Here is a 25,619-nt window from a genome sequence, read left to right on the forward strand (position 1 = left end):
GGTGACAAAACGGATGGCACTGTGATAGACTCCATCCAATTTATTGAGTAGGGTATTGGAGGCTATTGTGTAAATGACATTGCCAAAGTCGAGGATCGGTAGGATGGTCAGTTTTACGAGGGTATGTTTGGCAGCATGAGTGAAGGATGCTTTGTTGCGAAATAGGAAGCAAATTCTAGATTTAACTTTGGATTGGAGATGTTTGATGTGAGTCTGGAAGGAAAGTTTACAGTCTAACCAGACACCTAGGTATTTGTAGTTGTCCACATATTCTAAGTCAAAACTGTCCAGAGTAGTGATGCTGGACGGGTGGGCAGATGCAGGCAGTGATCGGTTGAAGAGCATGCATTCAGTTTTACTTGTATTTAAGAGCAGTTGGAGGCCACGGAAGGAGATTTGTATGGCATTGAAGCTCGTCTGGAGGGTTGTTAACACAGTGTCCAAAGAAGGGCCAGAAGTATACAGAATGGTGTTGTCTGCATAGAGGTGGATCAGAGACTCACCAACAGCAAGAGCGACATCATTGATGTATACAGAGAAGAGAGTCAGCCCAAAAATGTAACCCTGTGGCACCCCCATAGAGACTGCCAGAGGCCAGGACAACAGGCCCGCCAATCATTTGGGAAAGGCAATCATTTGAGAAACCAAGGCTATCGAGTCTGACGATGAGGATGTGGTGATTGACAGAGTCGAACGCCTTGGCCAGGTCAAGAATTACGGCTGCACAGTATTGTTTCTTATCGACGGTGCTTAAGATATCATTTAGGACCTTGAGTGTGGCTGAGGTGCACCCATGACCAGCTCTGAAACCAGATTGCATAGCGGAGAAGGTGCGGTGGGATTCGAAATGGTCGGTAACTGTTTGTTCACTTGGCTTTCAAAGACCTTCAAAGGCACGGTAGGATAGATATAGGTCTGTTGCAGTTTGGGTCAAGAGTGTTCCCCCCCCTTTGAAGAGGTGGATGACCGCAGCTGCTTTCCAATCTTTGGGAATCTCAAACGACACAAACAAGAGGTTGAACAGGCTAGTAATAGAGGTTGCAACAATTTCGGCAGATAATTTTAGAAAGAAATGGTCTAGCCCGGCTTATTTATAGGGTCGAGATTTTGCAGCTCTTTCAGAACATCAGCTGACTGGATTTGGGAGATGGAGAAATGGGGAAGGCCTGGGGCGAGTTGCTGTGGGGTTGCAGTGCTGTTGGCCGGGGTAGCCAGGTGGAAAGCATGGCCAGCAGTAGAAAAATGCTCATTAAAATTCTAAATTGTAGTGGATTTATCGGTGGTGACAGAGTTTCCTATCCTCAGTGCAGTGGGCAGCTGGGAGGAGGTGTTCTTATTCTCAATGGACTTTACAGTGTCCCAGAACTTTTTTGAGTTTGTGTTGCAGGAAGCAAATTTCTGCTTGAAAAAGCTAGCCTTGGCTTTTCTAACTGCCTGTGGTTTCTAACTTCCCTGAAAAGGGTCTGTGTTTGTGTTGGTTAAGTGCAGTCAGGTCTGGAGAGAACCAAGGGCAATATCTGTTCATGGTTCTACATTTCTTGAATGGGGCATGCTTATTTAAGATGGTGAGGAAGGCATTTTTGTTAAATAACCAGGCATCCTCTACTGACGGGATGAGGTCAATATACTTCCAGGATACCCGGCCCAGGTCGATTAGAAAGGCCTGCTCAAATTCAAAACAAGAGAAATCTCATAATTAAAATTCCTCAAACATACATGTATCTTATACCATTTTAAAGGTAATCTTGTTGTTAATCCCACCACAGTGTCCGATTTCAAATATGCTTTACAGCGAAAGCACCACAAACGATTATGTTAGGTCATCACCAAGCCACAGAAAATTCAGCAATTTTTCCAGCCGAAGAGAGGAGTCACAAAAAGCACAAATAGAGATCAAATTAATTACTAACCTTTCATGATCTTCCTCAGATGACACTCATATGACTTCATGTTACACAATACATGTATGTTTTGTTTGATATTGATATTAAAAAATCTGAGTTTACATTGGCGAGTGACATTCACTAGTACCATAAACATCCAGTGATATTGCATTGCCACATAGATTCAACAGAAATACTCATCATAAATGTAGATGATTATACAAGTTATACTCATGGAATTATTGATATACCTCTCCTTAATGCAACCGCTATGTCAGATTTCAAAATAACTTTACGGAAAAAGCAAACCATGCAATAATCTGAGACGGCGCTTAGAAAATAAATCAAATCTTCCACCATGTTGTAGTCAACAGAAACCAGAAATCACTTCAGAATGCACTCCCAGGAATCCTAGTTCCACAATAAATGCTTGATTTGTTCGATAATGTCCATTATTTATGTCTATTACGGTTAAAGAAGTCATCAAAAGAGAGCACCTGGGGAATAGGAGTGGAGCTAGGCACTGTAGGGCCTGGATTCACCTCTACATCACAAGAGGAACAGAGGAGGAGTAGGATAAGGGTACGGCTAAAAGCTGTGAGAATTGGTCGTCTAGGACATCCAGAATAGAGAGTAAAGGGAGCAGGTTTCTGGGGGCGATAAAATAGCTTCAAGGTATAATAAACAGACAAAGGTATGGTAGGATGCAAATACAGTGGAGGTAAACCTACGCATTGAGTGATGATGAGAGAGATATTGTCTCTAGAAATATAATTGAAACCAGGTAATGTCATCGCATGTGTGGGTGGTGGAACTGAAAGGTTGGATAAGGTATTATGAGCAGGGCTAGAGGTTCTACAGTGAAATTAGCCAAATAACACTAACCAGAACAGCAATGGGCAAGGCATATTGACATTAAGGAAAGGCATGTTTAGCCAAGTGATCATAAGGGTCCAGTGAGTAGTGAGGTTGGTTGGGGTCACGGCGATTCAGACAGCTAGCCGGGCCATGGGTAGCAAGCTGGCAAAGGATGGAGGTCTGTTTTCAGCCACCTCATGCTTTTCCGTCGGTAGATTAGTGGGGTTCCGTGTGGTAGAGGGGACCAATCCAATTGGCAAAATAGATATAGTGACCCAAGAAAATTGTCCGATAGACCTATTCAGATAGCAGCCAATAAGGCCGCTAACTATTAGCAGGCCGCAGATGGGCGTTCAGGTTACGTCGTGACGGAGGGGCCAGTTGGATAACTCCCTCCGGCAGATAACGTCGGTAGTCCAGTTGTGAAGGCCCGGTGGGGCTTCGCATCGGCAGTAAAATAGTTCCAGATAGGTGATTGTAGCCCAGGAGTGGCTGATGGAACTCTTCAGCTGGCTAGCTCCGGAATAATTGATGTTTGCTCCGGGACCGACGTAAGCCAATAGTCACTCGGATAGCAGCTAGCTAGCTGCAAAATCCAGGTGTAATTGTGGTAGAAATCCGGGGTTATGGAGAGAAAATAGGTCCGGTATGCTCAAGTCTGAGTTGCGTTGTACAAAACTGGCAATAGCTTTTCGAGCTAAAGGATAGCTGATGACCGTCAACCGTGGTTAGCTGAATACTAACGTTCTGGCTAGCTTCTGGCTTGCTTCTGTTGTGGATTTCAGATTTGAGGTGAAAGTACTTTTTTTTTAATTGGTGAGGTGGGTTGCATGAGAGTGTCTTGAATTTGAGTTTTTAGAAGAAAAAAATATATAAAAATATATTTGAAGAAAATATGTAAATATATGTATATACAGTGCCTTGCGAAAGTATTCGGCCCCCTTGAACTTTGCGACCTTTTGCCACATTTCAGGCTTCAAACATAAAGATATAAAACTGTATTTTTTTGTGAAGAATCAACAACAAGTGGGACACAATCATGAAGTGGAACGACATTTATTGGATATTTCAAACTTTTTTAACAAATCAAAAACTGAAAAATTGGGCGTGCAAAATTATTCAGCCCCTTTACTTTCAGTGCAGCAAACTCTCTCCAGAAGTTCAGTGAGGATCTCTGAATGATCCAATGTTGACCTAAATGACTAATGATGATAAATACAATCCACCTGTGTGTAATCAAGTCTCCGTATAAATGCACCTGCACTGTGATAGTCTCAGAGGTCCGTAAAAAGCACAGAGAGCATCATGAAGAACAAGGAACACACCTGGCAGGTCCGAGATACTGTTGTGAAGAAGTTTAAAGCCGGATTTGGATACAAAAAGATTTCACAAGCTTTAAACATCCCAAGGAGCACTGTGCAAGCGATAATATTGAAATGGATGGAGTATCAGACCACTGCAAATCTACCAAGACCTGGCCCTCCATCTAAACTTTCAGCTCATACAAGGAGAAGACTGATCAGAGATGCAGCCAAGAGGCCCATGATCACTCTGAATGAACTGCAGAGATCTACAGCTGAGGTGGGAGACTCTGTCCATAGGACAACAATCAGTCGTATATTGCACAAATCTGGCCTTTATGGAAGAGTGGCAAGAAAGCCATTTCTTAAAGATATCCATAAAAAGTGTTGTTTAAAGTTTGCCACAAGCCACCTGGGAGACACACCAAACATGTGGAAGAAGGTGCTCTGGTCAGATGAAACCAAAATTGAACTTTTTGGCAACAATGCAAAATGTAATGTTTGGCGTAAAAGCAACACAGCTGAACACACCATCCCCACTGTCAAACATGATGGTGGCAGCATCATGGTTTGGGCCTGCTTTTCTTCAGCAGGGACAGGGAAGATGGTTAAAATTGATGGGAAGATAGATGGAGCCAAATACAGGACCTTTCTGGAAGAAAACCTGATGGAGTCTGCAAAAGACCTGAGACTGGGATGGAGATTTGTCTTCCAACAAGACAATGATCCAAAACATAAAGCAAAATCTACAATGGAATGGTTCAAAAATAAACATATCCAGAGAGATTAGAATGGCCAAGTCAAAGTCCAGACCTGAATCCAATCGAGAATCTGTGGAAAGAACTGAAAACTGCTGTTCACAAATGCTCTCCATCCAACCTCACTGAGCTCGGGCTGTTTTGCAAGGAGGAATGGGAAAAAATGTCAGTCTCTCGATGTGCAAAACTGATAGAGACATACCCCAAGCGACTTACAGCTGTAATCGCAGCAAAAGGTGGCGCTACAAAGTATTAACTAAAGGGGGCTGAATAATTTTGCACGCCCAATTTTTCAGTTTTTGATTTGTTAAAAAAGTTTGAAATATCCAATAAATGTCGTTCCACTTCATGATTGTGTCCCACTTGTTGTTGATTCTTCACAAAAAATACAGTTTTATATCTTTATGTTTGAAGCCTGAAATGTGGCAAAAGGTCGCAAAGTTCAAGGGGGCCGAATACTTTCGCAAGGCACTGTATACACAGGACAGGACAAGATGACGACTGCTATGCCATCTTGGAATCTATCATAAATGCCTCATGAGCTTAGTTCAACTGTTGTACCCCATCAGAACCGTAGTTCAACTGTCGTACCCCATCAGAACCGTAGTTCAACTGTCGTACCCCATCAGAACCGTAGTTCAACTGTCGTACCTCACCAGAACCATAGTTCAACTGTCGCACTCCATCAGAACCGTAGTTCAACTGTCGTACACCATCAGAACCGTAGTTCAACTGTCGTACCCCATCAGAACCGTAGTTCAACTGTCGTACCCCAGCTTGTTTTAGTCCAATGTTTATTAAATATAGATGGTCAGTCCTTGCATCCTTAGATCTGTCTATGATTTTGAGAGTGGTTACATTTCTCCATCACTCAGCTTTTTACCGAAACAGGGAAAAACATTTTGTTCTTGTTTCTATTGTGAATGCTGCTTTAAGGGTAAGTCTAATGAGACCCTATGACAGATGACAGGGCTTCCAATGGAGTACTATTACTCTCTCTTTTAGTGAGTGGACATGAAGAGAGCTGTTGAGTCCAAGTGTGGAGAACCAGAGAGAGGGCTCAGGAGAGTGAGGATGGGCTGGGTGCTGGGTGGCTGAGGAGGAAGCCAATGTGTGAGGGACTTAGGAAGGGAGGGGGGCCTGAGGTGGAGCTGGTGTGTCGGTGGAGGGTGTCTAGGTGGGCAGTCCATCAAGCCTCGCTATCTGGTGACAGCCTAGGCTCCTAGCCCTGCTCCCTGCCTGGTGTTGCCAGTCCCTTTAATTTCCTCCATGGGGATAAATCAGTTGTTTATGGACCTGGTGGAGCCTGGCAGAGGGGAGAGAGCAGGGCTGAGCCTCAGATGGATTATCAATGAACCATATAATTCAGGATCAGGCAGGGCAGGACACAGCTCCCTGAGGGATGGATGATCACAGCCACGACAGGCAGGGGGACAGGGAGACGACAGGCGGGATGGGTGGCTTAACAAACGTCCCCCATACTGACACTGCCCCCAGCCATCCCTCATCGCCCTCATTGCACTGGACCTTAAGATCTTTCTCTCTTCTCACTTCTAGCTATCTTCTCTCCTCCCTCCTTTCCCTCCCTTATTTTCCTCTCACCACCCTCTCCTGTCATCATGTTGATGACAGGAGAGGCTTTAGTGACTCCCTCCCACCTCCTCCACCATCACCCCATAATAATATCCTTCACAACGTGGCAGGGAGGTTGTTATGGTGATGGATGCTGTAGGGACTGACCCTCCTTGGCCTGCCCCTGTCTCACCAGAGATTTGTGACCATAGACAGGTGCTACAGGAAGCAACTCTAACCAGAGACAGACAAAGATGATACACACCCACTCACCCAGCCATTGTATTCTAATTTAGTAATTTGCATGCAAACACAAACTCTTGCAAACAGGGAAGTTTAGACTATTGCACAAACTTGATACAAAAGATGCCTAGACACAAAACATCTCAAGACAAAAGACAAAACTCAGACAGTCTATCAACAAACAAATGACATTGATGTCTTGCTTCACTCTTTTATCTGCACCATTAATTAGGATATTAATTGTTGTGTCTTTTAATAACATAATTATGGCCATTGATGCCCACAAAGATTTCTGAGTAAAGTATTATTTACCTTAGTTTTGTGCCAACACAAAAATGTGTTAAATATCTGTCGTCATTACTGGAGAAACACACACTCTCTCTCGCACGCACGCGCACACAAACACACGCACACACATGCACACATACACACACAGAAAAAACACACACAGCAACAACATCCTGCATCCTGTGTCCTGGTGAGTCAGTACTTGCAACAGCCAATTAGACCTCAACGACTCAGCTTCAAACATACAGCTCAGTCTTGCATACCTATACACCGTGAAGTGAGTCAGAGAAAGGGAGGGAGCGAGCGAGGAAGACAGGGAAGGAGGGATGGAGTGAGGGAACTGGAGGAAAAGAGAAGGGAGAGGGAGATGGAGAGGGAGGAGAGTGAAGGAGAGAGGGACTGAGAGAGAGGAGAGATGGGGAGGCGGAGTGTGAAGGAGAGAGAGAGAGAGAGACAGGGATGGAGAGTGAAGGAGAGAAATTGGTGGAGACATGAGATATGCAGGACAGAGAGAGGAGAGAAGATTAGAGCTGGGAGATGGAGAGTGAGAGAAAAAGGGAAGGGGATTTAAGATCACTAGAGCCCTGCACTCTTTGTGCCCAGATGTCTGAGACTCCCAAAGCTTACTCTAATTTAGTTTCTCCACCCTCTGCATAGTCCTATCCCCAACTCCCCTTCTCTGTTTTTTTCATCCAAGCCCCTCTGATTTTGAGATGTGTATAGAGCGGTGCGTTTAGATGATACCCTCCCCATTCCCATCCCTACAAGTGTGTGTGTGCGAGCGTGTGTGTATGTATGAGGTAGACGGGGTTGGTGCTGAATGAAAACGTATCACCCAGTGTAAGCTCTGGCCTGTGTGCGTACGTGTGTGTGTGTCTTGCTCTTGTGTGTATGTTGTTCCTGCGCCTATGTGTGTGTGTGTGTAAGCCGGGGAGATACAGGCATTAGCAGAGATGAGCCCATAATAGAGGAGGCTGTAAGTGAAGTCTTTCAGAAAGTGAAAGGATTAATCTGAGGGAAATGAGGCTACTGTCTGCTCCTTATGGAATGGGATTGGAGAGAGAGAGGAGGGGGGGATTAGTGAACTCCTAAACATTCTGGGCCTTTCTTCAGCCAGAAGGACATATCTTTAGAAAGGGTTGAGGAGGGAGTGCTTGTCAGAGACAGTACGAATGAAGAGACGGAGGGCATGTCACAGAAGGCCTAATGCTGTCCATCAGTGTACAGAGAGGAGATGTGGATATTCCTAATGTGTATGTAGGTTAAATACGTATGTATATCCAGTAGTGGAAAAAGTACCCAATTTTTATACTTGGGTAAAAGTAAAGATACCTTCAAAGAAAATGACTCAAGTAAAAGTGAAAGTCAGCCAGTAAAATCCTACTTGAGTAGAAATTTGGTTTGAAATGTACTTAAGTATCTAAAGTAAAAGTATGAATCATTAAACATTTCTTATATTAAACAAACCAGACAACTTGATTTTTTTTAATTACGGACAGCCAGGGGTACAGTTCAATACTCAGACATAATTTACAAGCAAAGCCTTTGTGTTTAGTGATTCTGCTAGATCAGAGGCAGTAGGGATGACCAGGCATGTTCTCTTGATAAGGATGTGAATTAGACAATTTTCCTGTCCTGCTAAACAATCAAAATGTAACTAGTACTTTTTGGTGTCTGGGAAAATTTAAGGAGTAAAAAGTGAAGTGAATTTTATTTAGGAATGTAGTGGTGTAAAAGTTTATGTTGTCAAAAATATAAATATTAAAGTAGAGAGAACCCCAAAATCTACTTAAGTAGTACTTTAAAGTATTTTTTACTTTAAATACTTAACACCACTGTGTATTTCTAATAATACTAACAATGGATTGGTTTTATAAAATGTGTTTCTACAAACGGAGGTACTCAACGCACTTTACATAGTAAGGAGGCAACTCACCTCCTCCACCACCAATGTGTGACACCCACCTTGGTGAAGCACGGCAACCATTTTGTGCCAGAACACTCACCACACATCATCTATCAGGTGGAGAGGTGAGGAGTGATAACTGCCCATTAGAAATGAGGGGGATGATTAGTACACAAAGATAGACTGCAAAATGATTAATGCACATACGTAGATAGATTGGAACATTTTCCCTTCATTATGTTTTATTAAAATGCTAATGATTAGCGAGAAGGGAGAGTGAGAGTAAGGGGGGCTGGGGTTTGATGGATCCCTCTAAACATGTTTTGAATCATCAGGAGCCAGAGAGAGAGGCCCTTTGATCTACTTTTAATGGGCTTCACCACGGAGCCAAATATCCAGTCGTGGAGCTCCACGTCAGTCGCCTACCAGTACATATACACACAGACAGACACAAACACAGACACATGCATAAAAACAGTCGATATCACAGTCCCTGAACCCCCTCTTCTCAGCCCTGTCAAACAGAACACTAAGACTACCCAAACTTTTACTTTACAGTCAGCACTAAAGTAAAGTTCCACCACACCAATCCCCCTTTTGAATTGCTGAATGGCAAATCCAGTTAGCTAATAAAGCCCAGTATTAGGATCCAATGTGGAGAAATGAGGACTGCTTGAAGGGAGTAGAGCAGGGGGGGTTGGACTATAGAAAGACTTTTGTTTGGTTTGTAATAGTCAGCCATTTTAGTAATATTCCTGGTTTGGGTTCCCATTGTTTATGGATGGGTATTTTGGGGAAGAGGGATCTCCATCCCTCTTGGAGGAGCTTTAGGGAGCCGTGTATGATTTGTGTTAAGTTAAAAGCCATTGAAATCACCTGGAAGTTTCTTGGAAGTTGGGGATGAGAAGTGGGAATCCTATCTGGACTAAATGATTGTTTTTTATCAGCGGTGCAGGCTGATCCTGGATGGAGAACACAGTGGAAGATTATCCTGCTCTTCTTTTCTGCTTAAAATAATTTTATTTTAAAGAAGATAGTGATCTAGCCATCTTGAATAGGACTGAAAGGGAAGGGTTCCCTAACTCATTGAGGTCAATGCCATTGTGCATAGTACTGATAAAAGGTACTGACAGATACAGTGAAAAGTACAGTAAAATTAACTCAGATGTCTGGAAGGAACTTCTGTACATTGAGTGCTCATTTTTCTTTTTTTTTTCTGGAAAAAGTCACAATGTATTGGTGTGGCAGGTAGCCTAGTGGTTAGAGCATTGAACTAGTAACCAAAAGGTTGCAAGATTGAATCCCCGAGCTGACAAGGTAAACATCTCTCGCTCTGCCCCTGAACAAGGCAGTTAAACCACTGTTCCTAGGCTGTCATTGAAAATAAGAATTTGTTCTCAACTGACTTGCCTGGTTAAAGAAAGATAAAAAATCTGAAGGGAATTGAGGTTTGACTCACCCTAATCTCTTCATTTGATTCTCTTCCTCCATCTGCCTGTCTCTCAGAGCACTCGTGGAAGAGTTTGCAGTAGCGTTGTGATGTGTTGGCTTGGCAACATATTAAGAGGCACGGGCCTCAGGAGAGGGAGGGGTGTTAATTGGTGTTGAACTATTTATCAGGTCCAAGCGGACTTTCATTACTTCATTAACATCAGGAATAAACATCAGTACTGGACGTCCAACAGGAGACCCAGCACCACTATCTACAGTCAGGGAGGGCACGCACTGGAGCAGCAAGTACTGGAGCCTCAGCCTCTACAAAGTTATTTTTGCTTCGAAGTTGATTGAAGTGTATTCTGTCTTGTCGCTGCTCAGTTTGGCTGTTTTCCAGTGATGTGTTAATATGCTCGCTCCTGCTTCTTGGTTCTTGTCCAAAACAGAGGGACTGCTAGCTAGGCCTGGCACACATCACAGATGACACTCTGATCACTCTGATTATATTAGCAGTTGTGACATGACAGCACATATGAGAATGTCTGAGACAGGAGGGACATTAGGACTGGCCTATTCTACTATCTCTGGTCTCTTTCTGGCCAATGGCAATCTCTGTCAGAGTAGGGAAACAAGCTGCAGGGTTACTGATGCATCTTCTTCTCTCTGTTTCAGCACCTACGGAATCGCCATTGAGACCCAGTCTTGGTGAGTGCATTTTTTCTTGCATGTTTATATGCTATCAACTCAATCTTCTGTGGTCATACCAACATCAACGACTTTGTTATTAATATTGGACCCTTCCCTGTCATGTTTTTTATCTCCTAACCTTGGTTTTTGTTTGTTCTGTGTGTAGCTGAGATCCATGGGAACCATGCGGTGCTCCGTGATGACTTTGACTCCAACCTGCAGGGAGAGCTGGACCCCAGAATTTGGTAGGTTACATCAATCAATTCATCAATCAATCAATCAATCAAATGTATTTTATAAAGTCCTTTTTTGTCAGCAGTTGTCACAAAAATGATTACTAAAGCATACTTTTTGTGTCATTTTGTCACACTGTGCAATTGAAGAAGACAAAAATGTGTTACAAAAACTACAGTAAGGCATTTTATTCATATCTAAACCTGCATAAATGATCTTCTAATGTACTCTCTTCATCCATCTCTTTATCTTGCTCCCCCCAGGTCAGAGTGTAGTAACTGTGAGGTAGGAGAGCAGTGTGGGGTTCTGATGCATGGCAGAGCTGTCACCTTCTGTGAGCCCTTCAGAGAGAGAGAACTGGTAACTATGACCGCAATACAACCACAAACTCAACCACTCCTCTATCCATAATTACAACCACACTATGACCTCAACCACCTAGTTTTTCACAACCATAGTGGGAACCACAACCACATTATTAATGAACACAACCACAACCTGTCACGTTCTGACCATCGTTCGTGTGTGTTTTCCTTGTTTTAGTGTTGGTCAGGACGTGAACTGGGTGGGCATTCTATGTTGGATGTCTTGTTTGTCTATTTCTATGTCTGGCCTGATATGGTTCTCAATCAGAGGCAGGTGTTAGTCATTGTCTCTGATTGGGAACCATATTTAGGTAGCCTGGGTTTCACTGTGTGTTTGTTGGGTGATTGTCCTTAGTGTCCTGATGTCATTGTTCTGTGTTAGGTTACACAAGTATAGGCTGTTTCGGTTTTCGTTAAGTTTATTGTTTTGGTAGTGTTTGTGTTTAGTGTGTTACTTCATTAAACATGGATTGCAATAGACACGCCGCATTTTGGTCCGACTCTCCTTCTCATCAAGAAAACCGTTACAGAATCACCCACCACAAAAGGACCAAGCAGCGTGTCAACAGGCATGAGCAGCGCGAGGAGATGCACAATAAGGATTTCTGGACATGGGAGGAAATCCTGGACGGGAGAGGACCCTGGGCTAAACCAGGGGAGTGTAGCCGCCCAAAGGTGCAGCAGGAGAAGAGGCAACAGGAGCAGCCCAAAGAGGAGGTATGGACATGGGAGGACGATAGAAGGAAGAGGACCCTGGGCTCAGCCAGGAGAATATCGCCGCCCCAAAGAAGAACTGGAGGCGGCGAAAGCTGAGAGGCGCAGATATGAGGAGGCAGCACGACGTAGCGGATGGAAGCCTGAGAGGCAGCCCCAAAAATTTATTGGGGGGGGGCTAACAGGGAGTATGGCTACGCCAGGTAGGAGACCTGGGCAGACTCCCTGTGCTTACCGGGGGCTAGAGAGATCGGACAGGCACCGTGTTATGCAGTGGTGCGCACGGTGTCTCCAGTGCGGGTGCATAGCCCGGTGCGGTATATTCCAGCTCCGCGTGTCGGCCCGGGCTAGATTGAGCGTGGAGCCTAATGCCATGAAGCCGGCTCTACGCAGCTGGTCCCCAGTGCGTCTCCTTGGGCCGGCTTACATGGCACCAGCCTTGCGCTCGGTGTCTCCGGTTCGCCTGCATAGCCCAGTGCGGGCTATTCCACCTCGCCGCACTGGCAGGGCGACCGTGAGCATTCAACCAGGTAAGGTTGGGCAGGCTCGGTGCTCAAGAGCTCCAGTGCGCCTGCACGGTCCGGTCTTTCCAGTACCACCTCCACACCCCAGCCCTCCGGTAGCAGCTCCCCGCACCAGGCTTCCTGTGCGTGTCCTCGGCCCAGTACCACCAGTGCCAGCACCACGCATCAGGCCTACAGTGCGCCTCGCCTGTCCAGCGCTGTCGGAGCCCTCCTCCTCTCCAGCGCTGTCGGAGTCTCCTGCCTGTTTAGCGCTGTTAGAGCCTTCCTTCTCTACAGCGCTGCCGGAGTCTCCCGCCTGTTCAGAACTGCCAGTTAGCATAGAGCTGCCAGTCTGCAAGGAGCTGCCAGTCTGCAAGGAGCTGCCAGTCTGCAAGGAGCTGCCAGTCTGCATGGAGCTGCCAGTCTGCATAGAGCTGCCAGTCTGCAAGGAGCTGCCAGTCTGCAAGGAGCCGCCAGAGCTGCCTGTCTGCAGGATGCCGCCAAAGCTGCCAGTCTGCAAGGAGCCGCCAGAGCTGCCAGTCTGCAAGGAGCCGCCAGAGCTGCCAGTTAGCATGGAGCAGCCAGGGCCGCCAGTCAGCATGGAGCAGCCAGGGCCGCCAGTCAGCATGGAGCAGCCAGGGCCGCCAGTCAGCATGGAGCAGCCAGGGCCGCCAGTCAGCATGGAGCAGCCAGTCAGCATGGAGCAGCCAGTCAGCATGGAGCAGCCAGAGCAGCCAGTCAGCATGGAGCAGCCAGAGCTGCCAGTCAGCATGGAGCAGCCAGTCAGCATGGAGCAGCCAGAGCTGCCAGTCAGCATGGAGCAGCCAGTCAGCATGGAGCAGCCAGAGCTGCCAGTCAGCATGGAGCAGCCAGAGCTGTCAGTCAGCATGGAGCAGCCAGTCAGCATGGAGCAGCCAGAGCTGCCAGTCGACCAGACTCTTCCAGATCTGCCAGTCGACCAGACTCTTCCAGATCTGCCAGTCGACCAGACTCTTCCGGATCTGCCAGTCGACCAGACTCTTCCGGATCCGCCAGTCGACCAGACTCTTCCGGATCCGCCAGTCGACCAGACTCTTCCGGATCCGCCAGTCGACCAGACTCTTCCGGATCCGCCAGTCGACCAGACTCTTCCGGATCCGCCAGTCGACCAGACTCTTCCGGATCCGCCAGTCGACCAGACTCTTCCGGATCCGCCAGTCGACCAGACTCTTCCGGATCCGCCAGTCGACCAGACTCTTCCGGATCCGCCAGTCGACCAGACTCTTCCGGATCCGCCAGTCGACCAGACTCTTCCGGATCCGCCAGTCGACCAGACTCTTCCGGATCCGCCAGTCGACCAGACTCTTCCGGATCCGCCAGTCGACCAGACTCTTCCGGATCCGCCAGTCGACTAGACTCTTCCGGATCCGCCAGTCGACCAGACTCTTCCGGATCCGCCAGTCAGCCAGGATCTTCCAGAACCGCCAGCCAGCCAGGAACTGCCGGATCCAACCACCTGCCTGAGCTTCCTCTCAGTGCTGAGCTTCCTCTCAGTGCTGAGCTTCCTCTCAGTGCTGAGCTACCCATCAGTCCCGAGCTACCTCTGTCCCGAGCTGTCCTTCTGTTCCGAGCTTCCCCTCTGTCCCGAGCTGTCTCTTAGGAGGGTCACCTATCTAGGGACGCTAAGGAGGCGGACAAAGTCTATTATGGAGTGGGGTCCACGTCCAGCGCCAGAGCCGCCACCGCGGACAGATGCCCACCCACACCCTCCTCTATAGGTTTAAGTTGTGCGTCCGGAGTCCGCACCTTGGAGGGGGGGTACTGTCACGTTCTGACCATCGTTCGTGTGTGTTTTCCTTGTTTTAGTGTTGGTCAGGACGTGAACTGGGTGGGCATTCTATGTTGGATGTCTTGTTTGTCTATTTCTATGTCTGGCCTGATATGGTTCTCAATCAGAGGCAGGTGTTAGTCATTGTCTCTGATTGGGAACCATATTTAGGTAGCCTGGGTTTCACTGTGTGTTTGTTGGGTGATTGTCCTTAGTGTCCTGATGTCATTGTTCTGTGTTAGGTTACACAAGTATAGGCTGTTTCGGTTTTCGTTAAGTTTATTGTTTTGGTAGTGTTTGTGTTTAGTGTGTTACTTCATTAAACATGGATTGCAATAGACACGCCGCATTTTGGTCCGACTCTCCTTCTCATCAAGAAAACCGTTACACAACCACATAATACTACAACCTACAACATATCAGATCATACCAGAACCACAAAGACACTAGAATGCTTCCACGTATCTGATAATAATCATGTTAACTGCCACTATTTCCCTGTTGCACCATATGAGAGACAGCGAATGGCTGTGTTTAGTGTGTCTTGATTCTATTTGCTTACTCTGATAATAAGCTTTTACAGAGTATCTGTCAGCCTTCCAAGTGTTTCATGCAGCTGCCTGGCACTAGTTCAGTCAAGAGCAGTACACACAATGATGCATTCCCCACACAGAACACACACACACACAGAGCACACACACAGAGAACACACACTGACGAAAGCCCTTGCATCCTTGCTACATCTAGGAATTGTATTGTGATTAGATATACAGTGCCTTGCGAAAGTATTCGGCCCCCTTGAACTTTGCGACCTTTTGCCACATTTCAGGCTTCAAACATAAAGATATAAAACTGTATTTTTTTGTGAAGAATCAACAACAAGTGGGACACAATCATGAAGTGGAACGACATTTATTGGATATTTCAAACTTTTTTAACAAATCAAAAACTGAAAAATTGGGTGTGCAAAATTATTCAGCCCATTTACCTTCAGTGCAACAAACTCTCTCCAGAAGTTCAGTGAGGATCTCTGAATGATCCAATGTTGACCGAAATGACTAATGATGAGAAATACAATCCACCTGTGTGTAATCAAGTCTCCGTATAAATGCACCTGCACTGTGATAGTCTCAGAGGTCCGTAAAAAGCACAGAGAGCATCATGAAGAACAAGGAACACACCAGGCAGGTCTGAGATACTGTTGTGAAGAAGTTTAAAGCCGGATTTGGATACAAAAAGATTTCCCAAGCTTTAAACATCCCAAGGAGCACTGTGCAAGCGATAATATTGAAATGGAAGGAGTATCAGACAACTGAAAATCTACCAAGACCTGGCCGTCCCTCTAAACTTTCAGCTCATACAAGGAGAAGACTGATCAGAGATGCAGCCAAGAGGCCCATGATCACTCTGGATGAACTGCAGAGATCTACAGCTGAGGTGGGAGACTCTGTCCATAGGACAATAATCAGTCGTATATTGCACAAATCTGGCCTTTAAGGAAGAGTGGCAAGAAGAAAGCCATTTCTTAAAGATATCCATAAAAAGTGTTGTTTAAAGTTTGCCACAAGCCACCTGGGAGACACACCAAACATGTGGAAGAAGGTGCTTTGGTCAGATGAAACCAAAATTGAACTTTTTGGCAACAATGCAAAACGTTATGTTTGGCGTAAAAGCAACACAGCTCATCACCCTGAACACACCATCCCCACTGTCAAACATGGTGGTGGCAGCATCATGGTTTGGGCCTGCTTTTCTTCAGCAGGGACAGGGAAGATGGTTAAAATTGATGGGAAGATGGATGGAAAACCTGATGGAGTGTGCAAAAGACCTGAAACTGGGACGGAGATTTGTCTTCCAACAAGACAATGATCCAAAACATAAAGCAAAATCTACAATGGAATGGTTCAAAAATAAACATATCCAGGTGTTAGAATGGCCAAGTCAAAGTCCAGACCTGAATCCAATCGAGAATCTGTGGAAAGAACTGAAAACTGCTGTTCACAAATGCTCTCCATCCAACCTCACTGAGCTTGAGCTGTTTTGCAAGGAGGAATGGGAAAAATGTCAGTCGCTCGATGTGCAAAACTGATAGAGACATACCCCAAGCGACTTACAGCTGTAATCGCAGCAAAAGGTGGCGCTACAAAGTATTAACTTAAGGGGGCTGAATAATTTTGCACGCCCAATTTTTCAGTTTTTGATTTGTTAAAAAAGTTTGAAATATACAATAAATGTCATGATTCATGATTGTGTCCCACTTGTTGTTGATTCTTCACAAAAAAATACAGTTTTATATCTTTATGTTTGACGCCTGAAATGTGGCAAAAGGTCGCAAAGTTCAAGGGGGCGAATACTTTCGCAAGGCACTGTATGTAGCCCCATTCCCCAGCTATTAAGAACACTTAAAGCCCCACTGCCTTTATCCTCTAACCTGTGATATATGTACCCTCTCTCCTCAAGACCACTGTACCTCTCAACACCACCACAGCCTCTGTCCTGCAGTTTGCTCTTGGTGAGTAAAAAACATAATGTACGCAATCAATCATATCATTTTACAGTGCCGTGAAAAAGTATTTGCCACTTTCAGATTTTCTCTATTTTTGCACATTTTTGATACTGAATTATCAGATCTTCAACCTAAACCTAATATTATATAAAAGGGAATCTGAATGAACAAATTACACAAGAATTCCATAGTCCTAGCTAGCTGCCTATCAAGCTAGCAGGGTTTCTTGAGGGCTTGAACGCATCCCGCGACGCGGTTAGCCATTGTGGCTGGGAATGCGGATTGTCCCGGGTTTGTGGCCGTCTAGATCACTGCTGTTTTTACATTTTAAATATTCCCTATGACCTGCCCTGTCTGGAGTAACAACATAACTTACGTTGCTAGAAACCATGACCAAGACCAAAGCCAACTGGAGTTCAGTTGAGGACAGTGGTGTCCTCTATCACAGGTGAAGGATCTTTTAAATTAACAAAAAAGTTGTTACAACAACAAAAAAATAGCTTCAAGTGTTTTGTCCAAATACTTGTGGATTCAACTAATAAAAGAATGGACGACTTGACCAGAGAGTTCCAGGACCAGAAGAACAGCTTGCAGTTCTCCCAGGATCAGCTGATTGAGTTGAAACAGGAGAATGGCAAGATGACAGCAATCTGTAAGTCATTGAGAGAGGACATCAGTTATGTGTATGAATCCATGCCAACAATGATGGATAAATCTCAAGGGACAATCAAAGCGGAATAACATGGTTGTGGGCATTTGTGTTCATGTATACTGATGATTCAAAAATATACATATCAGTAACCAAAGCTAATGAACTAACTGAAACTAATTGAAACTGAAATCCACTGATGATTAAATGCACTCTTTCCGCATTGTGAATAGGAAAAACCCATCTATTCACAAAGAATGAATGACAGGTTGTTTATCCTTTTGCGTGTAGGGGGTAGTATTTTCGTTTTTGGCTAAAAAACGTACCCATTTGAAACTGCCTATTTCACAGCCGCAGAAACTAGAATATGCATAGAATTGTCAGATTAAGATAGAAAACACTCTAAAGTTTCCAAAACTGTCCAAATATTGTCTGTGAGTATAACATAACTGATATTGCAGGCGAAAACCTGAGGAAAATCCAATCAGGAAGTGCCTCTTATTTTGAAACCTCTCTGTTCCTATGCATGCCTATCCTCCATTTAAAGGGATATCAACCAGATTCCCTTTTCTATGGTTTTCCTAAGGTAGCAACAGGCCTTAGACATAGTTACAGGCTTTTATTTTGAAAAATGAGCGAGAAAGATCACATTGCGTAAGTGGATAGGTGGGGGCTCTCAGTGAGTTTTGCGCAACAGAGTAAAGCGGCCATTGTTTCTCCCGGTCCTATTGAAAAACCTACACTCCCGGTTGATATATCATCTATTATATATTTTAAAAACAACCTAAGGATTGATTATAAAAAATGTTTGACATGTTTCTGTGGACATTATGGATAATATTTGGAATTTTTGTCTGCGTTGTCGTGACCGCTCTTTCCTGTGGATTTCTGAACATAACACGACAAACAAAGGGAGGTATTTGGATATAAAAATAATCTTTATGGAACAAAAGGAACATTTGTTGTGTAACTGGGACTCTCGTGAGTGAAAACATCCGAAGATCATCAAAGGTAATTGATTAATTTGATTGCTTTTCTGATTTTCGTGACCTAGCTACTTAATGCTTAGTGTACATAATGTTTTGTTATGCTATCGATAAACTTTCACAAACGCTTGGATTGCTTTCGCTGTAAAGCATAATTTCAAAATCTGAGATGACAGGTGGGTTAACAAAAGGCTAAACTGTGTTTTGCAATATTGCACTTGTGATTTCATGAATATGAATATTTTTTAGTAATATTATTTGACTCTGGCGCTATGCAATTCAGTGGTTGCTGATGACAATTATCTCGCTTAAGGGATGGGTAGCGTCAATTATTCATGCAAAATAGATTTGGGGTTTAAAATTAAATTAAGCTGATTTTTTTTAGGGGTTTAGTGAAGTCGGGTCATTTTTAACCCTTAGGACAAGGGGAGTATACAGAATGTTAAGACTACACAAGGAGTAAAATAGGTGTGTTTTATGTTGTCCTTTGCTGAAGCTTGAATTGTGTGCCGTGTGTATTTGTCTTCTGAGTAAGTTTTCGACACTTAGTGTTTGTTGTTTTCCCAGTGTTACTGTGATCCTTCTGTTAGTGTTACTCAGTAAAGTACAGTGCCTTGCGAAAGTATTCGGCCCCTTTGAACTTTGCGACCTTTTGCCACAATTTAGGCTTCAAACATAAAGACATAAAACTGTATTTTTTTGTGAAGAATCAACAACAAGTGGGACACAATCATGAAGTGGAACGACATTTATTGGATATTTCAAACTCTTTTAACAAATCAAAAACTGAAAAATTGGGCGTGCAAAATGATTCAGCCCCCTTAAGTTAATACTTTGTAGCGCCACCTTTTGTTGCGATTACAGCTGTAAGTCGCTTGGGGTATGTCTCTATCAGTTTTGCACATCGAGAGACTGACATTTTTTCCCATTCCTCCTTGCAAAACAGCTCGAGCTCAGTGAGGTTGGATGGAGAGCATTTGTGAACAGCAGTTTTCAGTTCTTTCCACAGATTCTCGTTTGGATTCTTTGACTCGGCCATTCTAACACCTAGATATGTTTATTTTTTAACCATTCCATTGTAGATTTTGCTTTATGTTTAGCATCATTGTCTTGTTGGAAGACTAATCTCCGTCCCAGTCTCAGGTCTTTTGCAGACTCCATCAGGTTTTCTTCCAGAATGGTCCTGTATTTGGCTCCATCCATCTTCCCATCAATTTTAACCATCTTCCCTGTCCCTGCTGAATAAAAGCAAGCCCAAACCATGATGCTGCCACCACCATGTTTGACAGTGGGGATGGTGTGTTCAGGGTGATGAGCTGTGTTGCTTTTACGCCAAACATTACGTTTTGCATTGTTGCCAAAAAGTTCAATTTTGGTTTCATCTGACCAGAGCACCTTCTTCCACATGTTTGGTATGTCTCCCAGGTGGCTTGTGGCAAACTTTAACCAACACTTTTTATGGATATCTTTAAGAAATGGCTTTCTTCTTGCCACTCTTCCATAAAGGCCAGATTTGTGCAATATACGACTGATTGTTGTCCTATGGACAGAGTCTCCCACCTCAGCTGTAGATCTCTGCAGTTCATCCAGAGTGATCATGGGCCTCTTGGCTGCATCTCTGATCAGTCTTCTCCTTGTATGAGCTGAAAGTTTAGAGGGACGGCCAGGTCTTGGTAGATTTGCAGTGGTCTGATACTCCTTCCATTTCAATATTATCGCTTGCACAGTGCTCCTTGGGATGTTTAAAGCTTGGGAAATCTTTTTGTATCCAAATCCGGCTTTAAACTTCTTCACAGCAGTATCTCGGACCTGCCTGGTGTGTTCCTTGTTCTTCATGATGCTCTCTGCGCTTTTGACGGACCTCTGAGACTATCACAGTGCAGGTGCATTTATACGGAGACTTGATTACACACAGGTGGATTGTATTTATCATCATTAGTCATTTAGGTCAACATTGGATCATTCAGAGATCCTCACTGAACTTCTGGAGAGAGTTTGCTGCACTGAAAGTAAAGGGGCTGAATAATTTTGCACGCCCAATTTTTCAGTTTTTGATATGTTAAAAAAGTTTGAAATATCCAATAAATGTCGTTCCACTTCATGATTGTGTCCCACTTGTTGTTGATTCTTCACAAAAAAATACAGTTTTATATCTTTATGTTTGAAGCCTGAAATGTGGCAAAAGGTCGCAAAGTTCAAGGGGGCCAAATACTTTCGCAAGGCACTGTATAATGTATATCCTTAACCACTGATTTCTCATCTGGTCTCTTCTCTGCACCTGTGTCCAACCTCACCATATCACAGCAAGCTTCTGCCTCAACATGGACCCAGAAGAGATCACCCAGATCCAGAATGCTTAAAACCCAACAAGTAGCACTAATTGGGTGGCAGCAAGAACAACTCTCCCAAATATCAGAGACCCTCCGGGCACTTACCGATTCCCTCCAACCACAGTCCAACTCCAGCCCAGGAGGAGCTAATAGCCAAGTCTCATCACCCAATGTTACAGGCGTCACCGTAGTTCCTGCAGGGAACCTGGACCGGGAACCCAAGATTCCAGCCCCAGAGCAGTGTCACGGCAATCCGGGAGGATGCAATGTGTTACTCATCCAATGCTCTCTGGTGTTCGAGCTACAACAGCGGTGTGGGAACAGCAGCCACCACCCTGCAGCTACATATTAGCCTTCACTGCCAAGCTGCGGTCTTCGACCACCCAGTTGGCGGACGAGAAGCGGACAGCCGACTGTTTAACATCTGCCAAGGGGCCAGACCAGTGGCTGACTTCACCATTGAGTTCCGCATCCTCGCCGCCGAGAGTGGCTGGAATACGGAGGCACTGGTCACTGCTTTCCACCAGGGGTTGTCTAACTTCATCAAGGATGAATTAGCTTCTCGGGAACTGGGAGAGGACCTCGACTCCCTGATAACGCTGGCAATCAGGATCGACAACCTCCTCCGAGAACACGTGAGACAGCGCTTTTTTGACACCACCCCAGTATCTAGGTTTCCTGATCACCCCAGTCCCCCCAAATCCAGCATTGAGGAGCCCACAGGAGCGTGACTGGTGCATGCTCGAACGCTGCGGCCTCTACTGCGGAGGTCTCGGCCATCTCCGTGCTACCTGCCCAGAGCTGACGAGAAACCAGGGCTCGCCAGGACAGGGGGCAACCCTGACGAGCTGTGCAGTTACCTCCTGGCTATCCAATCACCGTCTGTTACTACCCGCAACCCTCCACTGGGACAACCGTGATATCCAGATTCAAGCCTTTGTGGACTCCGGGGCCACTGGTAAATTTATTGATGAAGACTTCATCAGAGAATTACAACTCCCCTGCGTAAAATGTCCCATTCCTCTGCAGATTCAAGTCGTCAATGGACGCCCCTTTGGCTCCGGTCAGGTGGAATATCAGACCAAGCCCGTTCTAATGCAGGTTGGGGTGAACCACTCTGAGACTCTTTGTATTCTGTTGATCAGTGCTCCCGGGTAGCCCCTTATCCTAGGGTACCCCTGGCTAGCGCTACGTAACCCACTAGTTTCCTGGTCCATGGGACACCTACTAGACTGGGCTAAGGCCTGCAAGACTATATGTCTAAGACCCCCACCAAGAGCCTTGCCGTGTCCTCCTGCATCCCTTGAAGACTAAGACTTTTTCGCTCTCCCTCCCGAATACTTCAATCTCCAGCAGGCCTTCAGTAAGAGGCAGGCCGTCACCCTTCCCCCTCATCATCCTTACGACTGTGCCATAGAACCTCTACCCAGCGCCTCTGAATCTGAATCGGAGAGATGCAGGGGGCTGCCTTAATCGACATCTACGTCTTCAGTGTCTGAAGGATGAAGGCCTGCGTCCCTGCATCGATTACAGAGGGCTGAACCAGATTGCGATCAATAATCGTTACCCCCTACCCCTGGAGTTGTTCCAAGTGGCCCAATTCTTCACCAAACTGGACCTCCGCAACGCTTACAATCTGGTGAGAATCAGGGAGGGAGATGAGTGGAAGACTGCCTTTAACACCCCAAGTGGCTACTATGAGTATTTCGTCATGACCTTCAGATTATCGAACTCACCGACAGTCTTTCAAGCATTGTTCAATGACACCCTGAGGGATATGTTGAATCTTTGTTTACCTCGACGACATCTTGATCTTCCCCAAGACCCTTCCGGAACACATACTGCACGTTCGCCAAGTCCTGGGATGACTCCTGCAGAGTCAACTATATGTCAAGATAGAGAAGTGTGAGTTCCACGTATCCCAGGTTTCCTTCCTGTGTCACATTATCTCAACTGCAGGTATTAAATGGAGGCTCAAGTTTTATGTTACCTTATCTTCATTATTGTCCAGTCGTGTAGTCGAGTGCAGCAAGGAAAGAGTCCCCTAATCCGTATAGTAAAAACGTACAGTATTATACAGTGCCCTTATTGCATGTTGTATGTTGCTCAAGTGAACACCAAACCTGTTTCAAAAAATATAAAGCAACACCTCACGGCACAACACTTCTCCCCTAGATAGTTTGTGTGTCTGTATTGATATGTAGGCTACGTGAGCCTTTTGAAGAAAAAAAAGATGTAGTTGTGTCCCTGTCTATTAATGTTCTATATTTTGTCATGTTTCATGTTTTGTGTGGACTCCATGTAGAGTAGCTGCCGTTTTTGCAATAAAATACAAAATACTTATTGCATTTATTTTATAGACAGGGTTACACAACTCCAAATGCCCTTGTGTGAAAAAAGAATTGCCCCCTTACACTCAATAACTGATTGTGCCACCTTTAGCTGCAATGACTCCAACCAAACACTTCCTGTAGTTGTTGATCTCTCTCTCTTATGTCGCTGTGGAGGAATTTTGGCCCACTCTTTCATGCAGACCTGCTGTAACTCAGTGACATTTGGGGATTTTCAAGCATGAACTGCTCGTTTCAAGTCCTGCCACAACATCTCAATTGGGAATAGGTCTGGACTAATTTGTTTCTTTTTAGCCATTATCATGTAGACTTGATTGTGTGTTTTGGATCATTGTCTTGCTGCATGACCCAGCTGCACTTCTGCTTCAGCTCACAGACATATGGCCTGACATTCTCCTGTGGTAACACTCAATGTAATGAACATTTATGAAAAACCCTTACACTACTCAGAGAGGTCTTGCATATCTTTAGCCAACACACTGAATGCTTTTGTTGTTTTTCCTCTCTGCTTTCCTCTCTCTCTCTCTCTCTCTCTTTCTCTCTCCTTGTTTCTCCCTCTCTCTCTTTCTTTCTCCTATCATGGTAAATTCAGACCTGAAATGCCAACCAACAGCCCGTGTCAGGCAGATGGAGTTTTTAGACACTTCATATTTTTCATGTCCATTACACGCATCTGTGACAGTCCCACAGGAGAGCAGGAGAACAGGTTGCAGCGATCCCCCTCTCTCTTACGTTTTCTCTCTCTCTCTTTCTCTCTCTACCGGTCAGCCAGTCAGTCTGCATGGCCCTGTATGTACTCATAAATATGAAAGAAACATACAGTGCTGTGTAGGTCCGAGGTTAGGCCCTATGGAGGTTGGGGGAGGGGGAAGATATTGGGACCATTAGTGACCTCTGACCTGTGACATCGTAGCCCCTCTTTCCTTCCTCCCCAATGCCCTGGGAGGGGTGCACTCTAGCACCTCTATCCCTTCATCCCTCCCTTGTCCATGCTCCCCTTAGTAAAGTAGGGCTGAAGCTCCTTTATAGCATGCATCAGCAGTACCTCTCCCCTCTCCTCTCCCCTCCTCTCCGCTTCTCTTCTTTCCTGTCTCCATCAGCCTGTCCGCCTCCCTGGGCACCAACTGCTAAGCAAATCATTTCTATTTAACACCATTTAAAGTATAATTTCTACATGGCTGGGGAGGGAAGGAAAGAGGAAGGGAGGGGAGGAAGAAGTGAGGAGATAGAGGAAGGGTGGGGAAAGAGATGGGGAGGAGGGAGTGAGGGGATAGAGGAAGGAAGGAAGGAAGGAAGGAAGGAAGGAAGGAAGGAAGGAAGGAAGGAAGGAAGGACTTTTGAAGATGCTCACAGGCCTCTCAGGGCACCAGTAGAACATTGCCATTCTGATTTTGAGGAATTTGAATTGATGCAGAAACAGCTGACTTTTACATTCTATATGTGACCTTCCCCTCTCTGGGGCTTAGGCTGCTTCACAAATGGCACCCTGTTTTCTATGCAGTGCACTATTTAATACACAGAGCTGTCCACTCATGAAGTATCACTATGTAACTCTTTTCCCTCTGTCTGTGTGTGTGTGTGTGTGTGTGTGTGTGTGTGTGTGTGTGTGTGTGTGTGTGTGTGTGTGTGTGTGTGTGTGTGTGTGTGTGTGTGTGTGTGTTTGTTTCTCTTTCTAGGTTCAGGCACATGTAGATTCAGTTACTCCGACCCCAGCATCATCGTGGCATTCAGTCTGAACAAGAACAACGGCTCCAATGACTGGATCACCCTGGAGAAGATCAGGTCTCTCTCTCTCTCTATCTCTTTCATCATCTCTCTCTCCCTCAATCCTTCCCTATTCACACAGACATCCCCTCCCTTCCTCTCTTTCTCCCTTCCTTCCTTCCTTCCTTTCTCTCTCTCCCTCTCTCTCCTCTTCCTGCTTCCTTCCCTCCTCACACAGACATCCATCTGTCATAAACACCATGTCTTCTTCTCTTTTTTCGCTCTTTCACACCTCCCTCTCTCAATTTGTCATTCCTTTCCTCTTCCTGTAATATTTTCTTCTCTAGTTGTTTAGAAACACTCTCTCCCCCTCTTTAACTCTCTCTATCTCTCTCTCTCTCTCACCCTCTGTCTCTCTATCTCTCGCTTCCTCTCCCTCTTTTATTTTTGATGATAATGTTTCGTCATTTTTTCCCAGCAGCATGTTAATTACATGTTCTGCTGTATTGTAAACACGGACCCCCCCCCCCCCCCCCCCCC

The 25,619-nt window shown here is 45.2% G+C and overlaps 1 protein-coding gene across 3 annotated transcripts in view; it reads left to right on the plus strand.

Moving 5' to 3' along the window:
• The window catches only part of LOC110532453 (reelin), a 296,686-nt gene that overhangs the window by 162,401 nt on the left and 108,666 nt on the right, over window positions 1–25,619 (plus strand). For all 3 annotated transcript variants that reach the window (XM_036980629.1, XM_036980637.1, XM_036980632.1), the window contains exons 5-9: window positions 10,916–10,948; window positions 11,097–11,175; window positions 11,428–11,524; window positions 17,014–17,065; window positions 25,052–25,157. In XM_036980629.1, the coding sequence (XP_036836524.1) occupies window positions 10,916–10,948; window positions 11,097–11,175; window positions 11,428–11,524; window positions 17,014–17,065; window positions 25,052–25,157 (367 nt within the window). The remainder of the gene's footprint in view (window positions 1–10,915; window positions 10,949–11,096; window positions 11,176–11,427; window positions 11,525–17,013; window positions 17,066–25,051; window positions 25,158–25,619) is intronic.

This window comes from Oncorhynchus mykiss, chromosome 1 (assembly GCF_013265735.2).
Source record: "Oncorhynchus mykiss isolate Arlee chromosome 1, USDA_OmykA_1.1, whole genome shotgun sequence".
NCBI lineage: Eukaryota > Metazoa > Chordata > Actinopteri > Salmoniformes > Salmonidae > Oncorhynchus > Oncorhynchus mykiss.